Raw genomic sequence first — 15161 nt, forward strand, 5'->3', positions numbered from 1 at the left:
AGCTGGATTACAGCTGCTGTAGATAAAAGTTCATCAAGCAAGGAGGTGCAACTATGAGAGAAAAAGGTTTATAGTAAACAGGCTGATGTGTAATTTTTAGAAGATGGTAGGGACTCAGGTGGTTTTCCTTGCTAGTTCATGTCAGCTACTTCAAGGGTTTTTCTGGCATTGTGGCTGCAACAATCAGGCTGATTTCTGTTGCTGCAGCCTTTAATCTCACCCTTTAAGCATTATTTACTTCCTCTCTTTTAAGTTGGTCTGATCACACTTACTCATTCGACACACTTCCAGTCCGATCAAAGAATCAGATTTATGCATCTCTTCAGGAAGTAAAGAAAAGTAGACCTTCTGCTCTGGAATTGGTAGATTGAACACTGCAAAGAAGTTGCAAGTTGTGGGCTTGAGGTAGATAAAGAGGTATTTGGGGAATTTAGGCTTGTGTTCCCTAGAGCCTCTGCAGCCGTTAGAGGTGGAGTGGTCATTTAGAGATAAATAACTTTGGTGTTCTGCAGGCCTGTGGTTACTGAGTTTGCACTAATGTATTGTGTTATTTTACTTGCAGCATCAGCACTGAATTTTTGGCACTTATGAAAAAGGTGTCCAAATCTCCACTTGTGATGGATGTTCTTAACATTCAAGGTGTGCAGAGATCATTAGAGAGACTGGCAGACTTACTTGGGAAGATACAGAAAGCACTGGGAGAATACTTGGAAAGGGAGAGATCCTCTTTCCCTCGGTAAGAAGTTGACTCTTGAAGTAATCTGATGTTTCTGTGCAGGAATTGGTGTACTGCTCTGTAAAGCCTCTGCCAGTTCTGTGTTGCATATGCATGAGTTGTTACAACCATTTACAGATTTAGTTATAGCTACTTCTCAGGAAGTGGGACTAAAACTTCCCTTATTTGCCCATCTGTGGCTGGTTGCAGGATGTGGATATTGTCTAAGGAGCTATTGCAGTTGATTTCTGCAAACTTAAGAGGTTCTTCTGCCATTTGATTGAAGGACAGTGTCTAAATTGTCACAATCCAGTATTTAGGTCATTGATTTTGACTTACCTGTAGTCCTCAACTAGTTTGTCACTTAGCATAAGATAATAAGGGTGAGGAGGGTACTGAGTGGGAGTTCTCCCTGGCTGGTAGGACAGTTCAATCCCAAACTCTACTTTGGGTATTTCAGAGATGGATAAGTAAAGAAAATGATCCGCAATATGGAGCGTGGATACGCTTCCATATGGTACAGACCATTTGAACTTAATGGTAGCACTGAGGTATAACTGCTGGCAAATTTATGGTTCATGCAGTCTTGCAATGTTGGGAAAATGGTTGTCAATTACTTCTGTTAGTAGTGGCCATGGATGAATCATAAATCATAAATTAAAAATGATAGTTGGAGTTCTGATACAGATCTAATTTTATGTGATTAATAGGTTCTACTTTGTTGGTGATGAAGACTTGCTTGAAATCATTGGAAACAGCAAAAATGTTGCTAAGTTGCAGAAACACTTCAAGAAAATGTTTGCTGGAGTTTCTAGCATTATTCTCAATGAAGACAATTCTGTGGTTCTTGGGATATCCTCACGTGAAGGAGAGGAGGTATAGCTGCAATATTTCTTTCTAAATAAAATTCTGAAAATAAGGGAATGTGGACTGACTTAAACTTTTAATTCTTGCAGGTGCTGTTCAAAACACCTGTCTCCATCACAGAACATCCCAAGATCAATGAGTGGCTCACTCTTGTTGAAAAAGAAATGAGAGTGACCCTTGCTAAATTGCTTGCGGAGTCTGTTACTGAAGTAGAAATCTTTGGAAAAGCAACTTCAATTGATCCAGCAGTCTACATCTCTTGGATTGACAAATACCAGGTATTAATGTGGAACACTTCAATATGCTTCAGTATGTTACTTCAGCAAGGAAAACTGTCTGATGAGGTTTTTTTTACACAGGCTCAGCTTGTTGTACTGTCAGCCCAGATTGCATGGTCTGAGAATGTGGAGTCAGCCCTCAATGGTGGAGGTGGAGACAACAGTCCTCTCCAGTCTGTCCTAGCCAATGTTGAGGTCACACTCAACGTCCTGGCAGACTCTGTGCTGATGGAGCAGCCACCCCTTCGCAGAAGGAAACTGGAGCACTTGGTAAGTAAAAACCTTTCATCTCTGGGGTTTACAGGTGAGCATTTTTTAATTTTAATGAACAAGTTGATCAGTCTAATTACTATTCCTCTAGGAAAAGGTTTTGTGCGATTTAAGCAATTACATTAAGGCCTGGTCTTTAATGTAGGGGTGGTAGTTTTTCACTCTAGTCAGCTTAATGCCTGATAGCGTATTACAGACTAGCTCAGTGAATTGACCTTCAAACTGGATCTTCCAGGTATAGAAGTTACTGATTTTTTCATTCAAATCTGAAATACATCGTTAAGCTGGTTATTATTGTAACTATGATATGCTTTTGGTTTTAGATAGGGATTGGGTGTGGGGGGAGAGTTAAAATCATCCTGGGTTATTTCTAGAGGGAAATACCTGATTTCTGGCAAGTAAAATACTGAGTTCAGTAGTGTAACAGATTAACAGGCTAACTGGACCAGAGTGCTTTGCTGTAAACTAGGAAAGTCATTAACAGTAGGCAACATGGTTAGTTTTGGCTTTGTAGCAACAGATTTTAAAGCAGAGGCTGGTTTTAGGTCATGATTTCTAAGTGATGGCAATTCACTGTGCCAATCTGAGAAGCTGTAGGAGTCCTGTCTTTATTAGCCTGTCTTTATTGGCTTGTATTGCTGTGGTCTTAAGGAGTTACCTTCATTCTCCAGATCACTGAGTTGGTGCACCAGAGAGATGTTACAAGATCCCTGATCAAAAGCAAGATCGACAACTCCAAATCTTTCGAGTGGCTGAGCCAAATGCGGTTCTACTTTGACCCAAAGCAGACAGATGTGTTGCAACAGCTCTCCATTCAGATGGCAAATGCCAAATTCAACTATGGTTTTGAGTACCTCGGGGTTCAGGATAAGCTGGTACAGACTCCTCTCACTGACCGCTGCTACCTGACAATGACACAAGCCCTGGAGGCAAGACTTGGAGGATCACCATTTGGTAAGTTTGTGAGACAAGTGTATAAAATTCTTACCTTCTCTAATACGTATGAGAATGAGTGGTTTAGGTCACTTAAAGAATCACCAGTGAGGTATCAGCAAAGGCAGGTTTAATATGAATTTGTAAAAGCACAACAAATTCTATGGCAAGATTCATTCTATTACTGTATTGATCAAGCACACAAGGAAAAATCTGATTAAAAGCAATCTAGGATGGTTTATGTGGAGACTAGGGACACAAGGATAAGCAGGGATAACAGTAAGGGATGCAGAGGGGTAAGAAAAACTACCATTGGGTCAAAAGGGTCAGAGTGGACTCCCTTGCCAAACTTAGCTTCAGACTGGATCAAGTTTAGGTCTGAAGGATTTAGCAGTATTTCATTACTTAATCAGTACAATAATAGCAGTACTTGAACAATTGATTAATTTAAAACAAAATTATTCAGTAGGATTTTCTGTAAGCAGAGCAGTAACTTGACAAAAAGTTTTGCTTAGTTATAGACCTAAATTGGCAACACTCATGAGGCACACAGACATGAAGTATGTGCAAAGGTATACCTATGAAAAATTCCCCTTGAATTCAGTGGATGGCTTTGCATCTCTCCACAAATGAAGGGTTGGGTCTCAAGGAGTGGGGAGTATCAGCCCAGGTTCAGTTGTCAGCTTTCAATGGCAATCCTCCATTGCAAACTGGAGAGATCACAAGCTCTAAGAGGCATCCCACAATCCTGGTCACAGCCTGCTGCAGTCCAGGAGATCTCAAAGGGTCTTAGGACCACTGTTTATAGAGTTGCAAAATTATTGGCTTTAGTCATCACTAAATTTCCGTCCTGACCACAATCCGAGTTGGTTACTAGAATGTTCCTTGAAAAGTCCAACAACAAAAATATTACTCTACTTGGTCTGTTGTTCAGACAGAAAAAATGTAAGTCTCAAGGCTATGAATTGAAAAACAGGAGCTCATTAGACAACAGATGTTGTGGGAGCAGACAGGGTTTCTGATAAGCTCAAGGGGAGCTAACTGGTGCCGTTAATGTAGGCCAAGGCCTAACAAGCATTCCTGAGACTGTAGTGTGGCCTGGGATGGGGTTTAAGGGGTGGACTGGGGAAAGGATGTGCACTCCCACAATACAGTGTTAATGTAAACATGCAAAACACTTATAACTAAGATACCAAAGAACAAAATGGTGTTTCGGGGGAAGTTGGAACAGTTTTAGATTTCAGTTGAACCCTCTTGAACAGGCACCTTCAGAATCCGCATGCTGGCAGATTGCATGAGTTGGCAGTGCTGCTCAGATGATAAACACTAAAGTGTGTCCATCCCTTTTCAAAAATAGGTCCTGCTGGTACTGGTAAAACAGAATCTGTTAAAGCTCTTGGGCATCAGCTTGGCCGCTTTGTGTTGGTTTTCAACTGTGATGAAACATTTGACTTCCAGGTAAGCTGTTTGATTGAAACAATGTAGTCTTCATTAACAAGCAGTAGGAATCTCTTCAGAACTCCGAAACAGCCAGCAGTGTTTATTTTCAAGGTGATTATCTGTAAGTCTTAACTGAGCTGGTGTCTATGGGTCATATAGAACCTCTGTAACAAAAAAATGCCTAAAGCAGAAGTGGGGCAGAACACTGCTAGAGCAGAGGTTCTGGGTTTTTTGAACAGGTAGTTCTGTAACAGCAAATGGAGGGAAAGGAAGTACAAGGCAGGGGCTTAAGACTGGTTTTAGGAAAGTAACTTTAAACTATGTAGTTTGCATTGATAGTACTGGTTTAATGAGGAACAGATGGGAGTGTGAGACTGCTGAAGTAGCTGCACTTTACCAAATTATCCTTTACAACACAGATGTGCAGTTTATCTCATCATGTGAAGAATTCTTCAGAACTAAGAAAATTTATCCAGATATTTGAAGATGAATGACATCTTCAAACTGAGAACCAGATGAAATGATTCTGTAAACTGTAACACAGCAAATTGTCTCCAAATGAAAACTTTGGTCAAGTGTATAGATAAAAAATAATGTAAAACATGGACAAGGAATCACTGAACTTTTCAGACTCTACCAGGTTGGCCATGTGTGGGCTTTTTTCTGTACAGCTGTATTTTGACCAGATCAGGTTTCCATTAAGCCAGCATTTGGCTCACAGGGGTGACTGTAAGAAAATGCCTAGGGAGTATAAAAATCACCAATAATGTGATCCTTCCTTGCCCCAGCTCCCTTCCTCCCTCTGGCAGTTAAGAGGATCAGGAGTCCCACTGGAAAAGTATTACTCTGTTCATGCTCCCGTGAACGTTTCTTCATGTACTGTTTCTCCCCTTCAATCCACTTGCACACTTGGTTCTATAACATCTTTACCGAATTGTTCTACTGTGCACTATTACTATGCACTTCATGAAAAAGCACCTTCTTTTTGTCTTTTTTTAATGATTCCTATGTTCTTGTAGTAGAAAAGAGAGTGAATAATTTATTCCTATTCATCTGAAACCAGTAGATTCTAGACCTCCATCATATTCCCTCATGTTGCCTTCTACAGAATCTTACCTTAAAGGTTGTTCTTTATGTGGAAAGGTTATCATACTCTGGCCATTCAATTTCCTCTTCTGAAATGTTTTGTAGTTCTTATATCCTCCTTGTGATAAAGGACTAGAACTGCACGTGATGTTACTGGTATCAGCAGACAAAACATTATGCAGCGGACTTAGTTTGCCTGTTTTGGAACACACTGCAGTACAGTATGGAGTAATAGAGAGCTATGGTTGTCCTCTGTGGTTCTGTGAAGCAGTGAAAGCTGAATGTCAGAACCCTTTCATAACTCTACAATACTACAAATACAGTACCCTACAATTAAACACAGCTTCTTCCTGCCTTGGATGCATTGTGTAAAGTGCTCTTCTCTGCTTCCTTTGACGATGCAATTGAGTGAATTTTCCCCTCTTCGTGCAGGCAATGGGGCGCATCTTTGTGGGACTTTGCCAAGTGGGTGCATGGGGCTGCTTTGACGAGTTCAACAGACTGGAGGAGAGAATGCTCTCTGCAGTTTCACAGCAAGTTCAGTGCATCCAGGAAGCATTGCGAGAGCATTCCAACCCCAACTATGACAAGAGTATGTAATTCTTTTCTAACATCCTTCATGCTGTTTTGTTGCTAAGCTACATTTCTTGCAAATAATGCAAGGATGAAGCTATTTTATGTCAAAACTTAAATATTTGATGTAACTTTCAGCTGGTAGAAATTTATATTGTTTGAGTTGCAGTATTGGAGAACCTGCTGTCCATTACTGTAGGAAACTAAAATAGGATAAAGTATGACTTCAGTTCTCAGAGTGATTGATTACTGACTCAGGTATAACTAAATACACTCTCTTTTCAGCTGCAACACCCATTACCTGTGAACTGCTGAACAAACAAGTCAAAGTGAGCCCTGACATGGCAATCTTCATCACCATGAATCCTGGCTATGCAGGCAGATCTAATCTGCCTGACAATTTGAAGAAGTTGTTCCGTAGCTTGGCAATGACAAAACCAGACCGTCAGTTGATTGCCCAGGTCATGTTGTACTCCCAGGGTTTCCGTACAGCTGAAGTTCTTGCCAATAAGATAGTACCATTCTTCAAGTGAGTAACAAGTTTGGCTTCAGTCAGTAACAATAGAACTTACAGTTCAAAGCTATAATCTTTGCAACTCACTAAGCATATTGTGCAGCAATCATTTCAAGCAAAAGTTTCAAGTAAAGAATGATATTTACTGAGTATTACGTTGGTTCATACTGAGAATCAAATTGTATTTTGCCTCTTTTGCTTCTTAGGCTTTGTGATGAACAGTTGTCCTCCCAAAGTCACTACGATTTTGGCCTGAGAGCACTGAAGAGTGTGCTGGTTAGTGCAGGTAATGTGAAGAGGGAGAGAATTCAGAAGATAAAGCGGGAGAAAGAAGAGCGTGGTGAAGTTGTTGATGAGGGAGAAATCGCTGAGAACTTGCCAGAGCAAGAGGTAATGTGTGTGCAAAGTCTCTGCTTCTGTGATAGATGATGCACACTAAACAAAGAAATTAACCCGTCAGTGTTTACTATTTAATATTAAGCCATGTGAACAAAGTAATGTTAGTTACCAAAGGTAATTTGATAGCTTAGAAGCACCAAGTTAAACATGTTTTCCAACTCCCTGAACTGTAGTGAAAAATTCATTCCTATGAGGTGGTGCTTATGACACTTATTGCTGCTCAGCATCTCAGCAATTAATGCCAGAAGCATATTGAAGAGACATGAAAAACCAGACTTGCATAAACTGAAAATCAATAGGAAGTCATTGGGTAGTTCCGAAGTTGAAACCCTGTCAGTGGTTGTTTTGACTGAGACTGCCCTGGTCTGGTACCTAATCAGTTAAGTATTTAGTGAAGTATTCCTTGTCAAACACATTTGGTGAAGTGAACTTAACAAAAAAATCTTAAATAAAATGTGTCTCACTCTCTCTCTGCAGATTCTGATCCAAAGTGTATGTGAAACTATGGTACCAAAGCTGGTTGCAGAAGACATTCCACTGCTGTTCAGTCTCCTTTCTGATGTATTCCCTGGAGTACAGTATCACCGTGGAGAGATGACAGCCTTGAGAGAGGAACTTAAAAAAGTGTGTCAGGAAATGTACCTTACCTATGGTGATGGAGAAGAAGTTGGTGGCATGTGGGTTGAAAAGGTAAAATCTAAAACTGAAAATGTGGAATTGAAGTTTATGTATAAGACTAAATTTACTTTTATATTATGAAAGGTGGAAAGCTTTTAAATTTTTGTTGTCTTAAACAAACAATACCTAAAAGCTTAAATTAACTGCTGAAGTTAATTGGTACGTTATTTCTTGTGTCACAGGTTCTTCAGCTGTATCAGATTACACAGATAAATCATGGTTTGATGATGGTTGGTCCCTCTGGAAGTGGAAAGAGCATGGCTTGGAGAGTACTTCTGAAGGCCCTTGAACGTCTGGAGGGTGTGGAAGGTGTCGCTCACATTATAGATCCAAAAGCAATCAGCAAAGATCACCTCTATGGTACTTTAGATCCAAACACCAGGGAATGGACAGATGGCTTGTTTACCCATGTCCTGAGAAAGTAAGTCTTTAATAGTACAAATGCAAAATGGCTGGTACATTTGTGCCAAGGATAATCTCGCCTTACTGAGTCTTAATTCTCTACTTCAATGGCTATTGCCTTTAATATAGAATCATAGACAACGTGAGAGGTGAACTACAAAAACGCCAGTGGATTATCTTTGATGGTGATGTAGACCCTGAATGGGTTGAGAACTTGAACTCTGTTTTGGATGACAACAAACTTCTGACTCTGCCGAATGGAGAACGTCTCAGCCTCCCACCAAATGTAATGTTACTTTTTTTACATTGTGCTTATGTGCTGTATATAAGCTTGTTAGTTTAATTTAGTATTTACTAGTGTTGTCCCTCTTTCTCACCACAAGCAAAGTAATACTGAGTTCAGATTGTGGTTTGCTGGAGTAAGGAGTTTTTGTGGAAACATTTCATGTTACACTTACTCTGACCCTGTAAGACAAAATGTGAATTAAGTCTTACGGTAAATGTCAATAATGATGAACTTACCTTAGGACAGTATAATGCTGATGCTGATTATTCAGTGTCTAAATGCGAATTTGCATATTTTAAAAGGTCTCTGTTTTTTCAGGGAAAGGGTTTGTATTGTTTTGCTCTTGATTGGCTGTTTTAAAGTCATTTTAAATTTCTGTTTTTCAGGTGCGTATCATGTTTGAAGTACAGGATCTGAAATATGCCACTTTGGCTACCGTGTCAAGGTGTGGTATGGTCTGGTTCAGTGAGGATGTTCTCAGCACAGACATGATATTCAATAACTTCCTGGCCAGACTCAGAAGCATTCCTCTGGATGAAGGTGAGGAGGAAGCTCAGCGCAGGCGAAAGGGCAAAGAAGATGAAGGAGAAGAAGCAGCATCCCCAATGTTGCAGGTATAACTTGAATTACATTATGAGATTAAGTAGTAAAAATGCTTGTGTCGCAGGTACACCATATGTAGAATTTATGACAGCCTATCATAGAAAAGCTGACTTCCTCTTTACATATTTTTTCTTTTTCTGGTTTGTTTTTTGTTTTTTGTTTTTTGTTTGTTTTTTGTTTGTTTTTTATTGGTTGTTGGTTTGGTTTGGTTTTTAAATATGAAGCATTTCAAACCTTAAACAAAATCATTTCTTTCTGCCTGGTAGTCAAATGAGAAGCAAATGCTTTGAGCAGTGTTTGTCTCCCCCAACAGATTCAGAGAGATGCTGCAACAATAATGCAGCCATATTTCACATCCAACGGCCTGGTAACCAAGGCACTTGAACACGCTTTCAAGCTGGAGCACATTATGGACCTCACCCGCCTGCGCTGCCTCGGCTCTCTGTTCTCCATGCTGCACCAAGCTTGCCGCAACGTGGCCCAGTACAATGCCAACCATCCCGACTTCCCGATGCAGATAGACCAGCTGGAGCGTTACATCCAGGTAAATGCAATCTGCTGTTAAGTGACTCCTGGTTTTGCCTAGATTTGAGTTACTCATTGAGTTTCGTTCCGTTACTCTCAAACCAATAGCTGCTGTTGCTGCTTCTTACAGAGGTACCTGGTCTATGCAATACTATGGTCTCTTTCTGGAGACAGTCGTTTGAAAATGAGAGCAGAGCTGGGAGAATACATTAGGAGAATCACCACTGTGCCACTGCCAACTGCACCCAACATACCTATAATTGACTATGAGGTAAACATTTCTTGTACTAGAAGTGTTGCTCTTTCATTTTCTTAAAAGCTTGCTTTAGATTTTGAAGACAAACCTGGAGAATAAACTGCTAGACTGTTTTAAATTTTGCAGTTTCACAGTTCAGCAAACAAGCTGCTTGTTTAAATAAACACATCAAATTTGACGTCACTTTAAAAAATTAATTAAGGTTTAGCTGGATTCCTGTCCTAAAATGTCTGATCATGTTTTTGTGCTCCTAGGTGTCCATAACAGGTGAATGGGTGCCATGGCAATCCAAAGTTCCTCAAATTGAAGTTGAAACACACAAAGTTGCAGCTCCTGATGTTGTAGTGCCAACCCTAGATACAGTTCGGCATGAAGCATTGCTGTACACTTGGCTGGCAGAGCACAAACCTCTGGTGCTCTGTGGCCCACCAGGCTCTGGAAAGACCATGACCCTCTTCAGTGCTCTCAGAGCTCTGCCTGACATGGAGGTACACAAGAGAGAGAGAGTGTGTGTGTGTGTATGTGTGTGTGTGAATTACAGAGTAGTAGCAAGTCTTTAATCTTCTTAAGATTAAAGATAGCATGGAAATTATTTCCTAGCCAGAACTCAGTGATAGCTTCACCTCAGTCAGTCATGTGTATATATAGCAAAAAATAAAAATCATGTTGAGGAGAATACAAATTCGTTTCTCAAGTTCCTTAGCCTAAAACTGCTTTCTTTGTTTGCCATTTTAGTAACAGAGGAACATTGCTGCATTCAGTATTTAAAAACCTGTGCAATTGTTTGAGTAGCTCTCATCCTTCTGTATATTTAGGTGGAATGACAGTTACATGAGGCCGTGATATTCAAAATACAGGGTTGGGCAAGATGCACTGCTGCATGGTAAATGGAGAACCTACAGTGGGAAGCAAAGAGTATATAGGCTGTATATACCTGTATATTTATGGTAATATACCTGTAATGTGGATGGTAGCTATATTTCCACTGCGAACAGCTGAACATAGCTGTTTTCAGGACTCTTGATACGCTCTCTTTCAAGCCTTAGTGTATTTTAATTTTTTTTTTTTCACTGTTCTCTTTTTAAGGTGGTTGGACTCAACTTTTCAAGTGCTACCACTCCAGAACTGCTGTTGAAAACTTTTGATCACTACTGTGAATACAGGCGTACCCCTAATGGAGTGGTGCTGGCTCCTGTGCAGTTAGGAAAGTGGCTGGTGCTGTTCTGTGATGAAATCAACTTGCCAGATATGGATAAGTATGGCACACAGAGAGTCATATCCTTCATTAGACAGGTTTGTTTTTCTTTTTAAGCAACTGTAAACTGTATCACAACAGCTACCTTTAGGGGAATACAATGTTCCGCTGATTTGATTTTATTTTTACTATTTTGTTCCAGATGGTGGAACATGGAGGATTCTACCGTACATCTGACCAGACCTGGGTGAAACTGGAGAGAATTCAGTTTGTTGGTGCATGTAATCCACCTACTGATCCTGGAAGAAAACCTTTATCACACAGGTAATGTGTCTAGTAGATTCTATATAACAGAATCAGAGTCAAAACTGAAGCATTGATTTTGTAATCTGTTCTTAATACACTTGTTTAGCAACAGCTGTGCTGAAATCGTGTTCCTTGCTTTTGCACTACCTGTTGCTTGGTTCTTATCATGACAGCCAGGCAGCAGACTCAGTGTTAGGCTGTTGAATCACCTATCTGAAACACTTCAGAATACTTTTTGGTCCAAGTCATTAAGGAGCAATCAAACCAACTGCAGTTACTGATGATGATTTTTGAAGCAAGGAGTTACTTAATTTTGGCAAAAGATAATGAAGAGAATACAGATCGTAATTTGACCTTCTGTACTGTGTAATTTGCTAATCTTTCAGATTTTTACGACATGTTCCTGTGGTTTATGTGGACTATCCTGGACCAGCTTCACTTACTCAAATATATGGAACATTCAATCGTGCAATGCTGAGGCTGATCCCATCACTTCGCACATATGCAGAACCTCTCACTGCTGCTATGGTAGAATTCTACACAATGTCTCAGGTAACTAGTTAAGTGCAACTCCAAACTCTAGTTAGAAGGCTTCCTTTTATGCTGAATCATTTAACATGCATTGTTTACCTTTCACATGGATAATATGTGTACAGTACTCAACCAGTTACTTGAGTTCTGGCAAAAATGACTAAATTATGCTGTCAGCATAATACCTTGCAATGCCAAGGCCTGTACAAAAATATGGTGCAATTTTGAGATAAAGTAACTAATTAAGTTTAAATTTTTAGGAGAGATTCACTCAAGACACGCAGCCACACTACATCTATTCACCTCGTGAAATGACTCGGTGGGTGAGAGGTATATTCGAAGCATTAAGACCACTAGAAACCTTACCAGTTGAAGGCCTTATCAGGATTTGGGCCCACGAAGCCTTACGTCTCTTCCAGGACAGGTAAAATAATTGTGAGTTGGGGAGGCAAAACCATAAAGAGTCGAAAATTAATTCTCCCTATTCCTTGCCAACTTTCATTAGAAGATCAAACTAAAGTGTGCTTCATGTTAAATAGCTGGAATGCCAATGAGAATATTTCCCTTCACTCCAGCTTGACTCTCTTGGGAGTTGTATCTGTACAAAGCAGAAATATACTTCAGTCACAGTGCTTCCACGTGGTGTGATTATATCTTCCCATTACAGAGGACTGTACTCACTGGCTTACTTCTTTATCCAGACTTGTGGAAGATGAGGAGAGACGCTGGACTGATGAGAACATTGACATGGTTGCTCTGAAACATTTCCCCAACATTGACAAAGAAAAGGCTATGAGCAGACCTATCTTATACAGCAACTGGCTGTCAAAGGCAAGTAAAACTTTTTTAAAAAAATTTTAAATAGGTTGGATGCAACTCATCATCTGAGTGATGCAGCTGTTATGACTGTATTAAAATGATAATCAGTGTCCATCATTTTGTTAAATTGATCTCCAGTAAATTTTTACTGTGATTATCTGTGAGCTTTGCCACAAAGTTAATAGCTGTTATGCGAGGGATGCTATTGTAAGAGTTACCATGGGATGTAAAGGCAGTATTAAATAATATTTCTCAAGAATAGTGTGACACTACCAGGTGACAGTTATTCCTTATGGAATCGCTTGGATAAGGCAGTGACCCTTGAGAAATACTGGTATTACACATTTTCTGGTGACCTATTTCTTGTAATCTGAAGTGATCCATCTGGGCAGTCCATACAAATCCCAGTGGGTTGAGCCAAAAGTCCACCTGGCTTGCTACCTATCTCTGACCAATAGTAAGTGACTAGGAAAGGCTGTTTAAAATAAATTGGGGAAGGGAGTAAGTCTGTAGTGCTACTTCCCAGTGTCTTTGGTAGCTGGCAGCACAGGCTTAGCCTGTGATAGGTTCAGTAGATACAGTGTTTAAACCCCATGCTGCTATCTGTGACGCTCTAGGCAGTGGACATGTTCCTGTGCAAGTTAAATGAGTATAGTATTCTTAAGCTTTTCTAGAGGATTGCTACTTCAAGTATTCTAGCAGTTCTGCTTTTGTGTACTCATAAAGTTACCCCTAAGCAAATTCCTTAATCTCCATACTGTATCAACTGGTTCTTTTAGGATTATATCCCAGTGGATCAAGAAGAACTAAGAGACTATGTGAAAGCTAGGCTTAAAGTCTTTTATGAAGAAGAACTTGATGTTCCACTTGTCCTGTTCAATGAAGTCTTGGATCATGTGTTAAGAATTGACCGGTAAGTTGAGACTTCCATTGCTGCTCATGTAAGCCATATTTAGACTTATTCTAAAACAGAGTAGCCTCAGTACAAAGTAAGAATGAAGCATGGTCTCATTGTTGTCTATAGAAAATATAGTGCCAGCCTCCAGATAGCAGGATCCTATCTGGAAAGGTATGTCAGTTTTGGTACTAACTTGAAGCTTAGGTGTTCTAGGAAAAGCTTCAGTAAGTTTCTAACACTTATCAATCACAATTGGTTGTGTTCTTTTTCAGAATCTTCCGTCAGCCACAGGGCCACTTGCTGCTAATTGGAGTCAGTGGAGCAGGGAAAACAACCCTGTCAAGATTTGTTGCCTGGATGAACGGTTTGAGTGTCTACCAAATCAAGGTTGGTGTGCTAGTTTAACTTCTGAAAACCTGCAAGTCAAAACTCTCACTTATATATTGACCCCTAAAATCCCATTAAAAGCTAAGCCAAAATGTTAATGACCAGTGTTAACTCTTACCAGGTTCACAGAAAATACACAGGTGAAGATTTTGATGAAGACCTTAGGACAGTATTGAGACGTTCTGGGTGTAAAAATGAAAAAATAGCTTTTATCATGGATGAGTCAAACGTCTTGGATTCTGGATTCCTGGAGAGAATGAACACTCTCCTAGCCAACGGAGAGGTAAGAAGATTTTGAGTAACTATTTTAAGCACCTTTTTACAACCATAAACTACAACAAAAATATCTTTTGAATTAGGTTCCTGGTCTCTTTGAAGGAGATGAATATGCTACCCTGATGACTCAGTGTAAAGAAGGAGCACAAAAAGAAGGTTTAATGTTAGATTCGCATGAGGAACTCTACAAATGGTTCACCAGCCAAGTTATTCGGAATCTCCATGTAGTGTTCACTATGAATCCATCTTCTGAGGGCCTGAAGGACAGGGCAGCTACTTCTCCTGCACTCTTCAACAGGTAATTTGCTGCATATTCTAACATATGTTACAAGTATCATTAAAACACTGCTTCTGGGAAAGTCTTCACAAATGCTTTTTATTTCAGATGCGTCTTGAACTGGTTTGGAGACTGGTCAACTGAGGCACTATACCAAGTTGGCAAAGAGTTCACAAGCAAAATGGATCTTGAGAAACCAAATTACATTGTGCCTGATTACATGCCAGTTGTGTATGATAAGCTGCCACAGCCACCATCACACAGGGAGGCTATTGTTAATAGCTGTGTGTTTGTGCACCAGACTCTTCACCAGGTATGTTATTATTATGCTGCTTAACTTACACTTACCTCTAGGCCATGGCATCATTCACCAGTTTCCTAAAAACTATGATCCTTGGCATCCAAATAAATTTTAGAACAGTGCATGTTCTACAACTTTTTGTTCCCTAAAGGCTAATGCTCGGCTGGCAAAACGAGGAGGCAGAACAATGGCAATCACACCACGTCACTATTTGGACTTCATCAACCATTATGCCAACTTGTTCAATGAGAAACGAAGTGAACTGGAGGAACAGCAAATGCATTTGAACGTTGGTCTTAGAAAAATCAAGGAAACAGTTGATCAGGTATGTATCTTTAAAACTTTG

At 40.0% G+C, this 15161-nt stretch overlaps 1 protein-coding gene across 1 annotated transcript in view; it reads left to right on the plus strand.

The window, feature by feature from the left end:
- Positions 1-15161, plus strand: part of DYNC1H1 (dynein cytoplasmic 1 heavy chain 1) — a 45865-nt gene that overhangs the window by 14860 nt on the left and 15844 nt on the right. The window contains exons 23-49 of the mRNA XM_042047293.1: positions 563-736; positions 1426-1591; positions 1672-1860; positions 1942-2130; positions 2802-3084; positions 4421-4521; positions 6022-6181; positions 6448-6691; positions 6883-7066; positions 7553-7765; positions 7936-8174; positions 8285-8441; positions 8828-9055; positions 9358-9588; positions 9700-9840; positions 10080-10313; positions 10912-11118; positions 11223-11344; positions 11713-11878; positions 12118-12281; positions 12559-12688; positions 13456-13589; positions 13847-13961; positions 14083-14244; positions 14321-14535; positions 14623-14827; positions 14967-15140. Of these exons, the coding sequence (XP_041903227.1) occupies positions 563-736; positions 1426-1591; positions 1672-1860; positions 1942-2130; positions 2802-3084; positions 4421-4521; positions 6022-6181; positions 6448-6691; positions 6883-7066; positions 7553-7765; positions 7936-8174; positions 8285-8441; positions 8828-9055; positions 9358-9588; positions 9700-9840; positions 10080-10313; positions 10912-11118; positions 11223-11344; positions 11713-11878; positions 12118-12281; positions 12559-12688; positions 13456-13589; positions 13847-13961; positions 14083-14244; positions 14321-14535; positions 14623-14827; positions 14967-15140 (4927 nt within the window). The remainder of the gene's footprint in view (positions 1-562; positions 737-1425; positions 1592-1671; positions 1861-1941; positions 2131-2801; positions 3085-4420; positions 4522-6021; positions 6182-6447; positions 6692-6882; positions 7067-7552; positions 7766-7935; positions 8175-8284; positions 8442-8827; positions 9056-9357; positions 9589-9699; positions 9841-10079; positions 10314-10911; positions 11119-11222; positions 11345-11712; positions 11879-12117; positions 12282-12558; positions 12689-13455; positions 13590-13846; positions 13962-14082; positions 14245-14320; positions 14536-14622; positions 14828-14966; positions 15141-15161) is intronic.

The sequence above is a fragment of the Corvus kubaryi genome, unplaced genomic scaffold, assembly GCF_017639235.1.
Source record: "Corvus kubaryi isolate FWS band 111438036 unplaced genomic scaffold, C.kubaryi_AGA036_p1.0 66, whole genome shotgun sequence".
In the NCBI taxonomy this organism is placed as follows: Eukaryota; Metazoa; Chordata; class Aves; order Passeriformes; family Corvidae; genus Corvus; species Corvus kubaryi.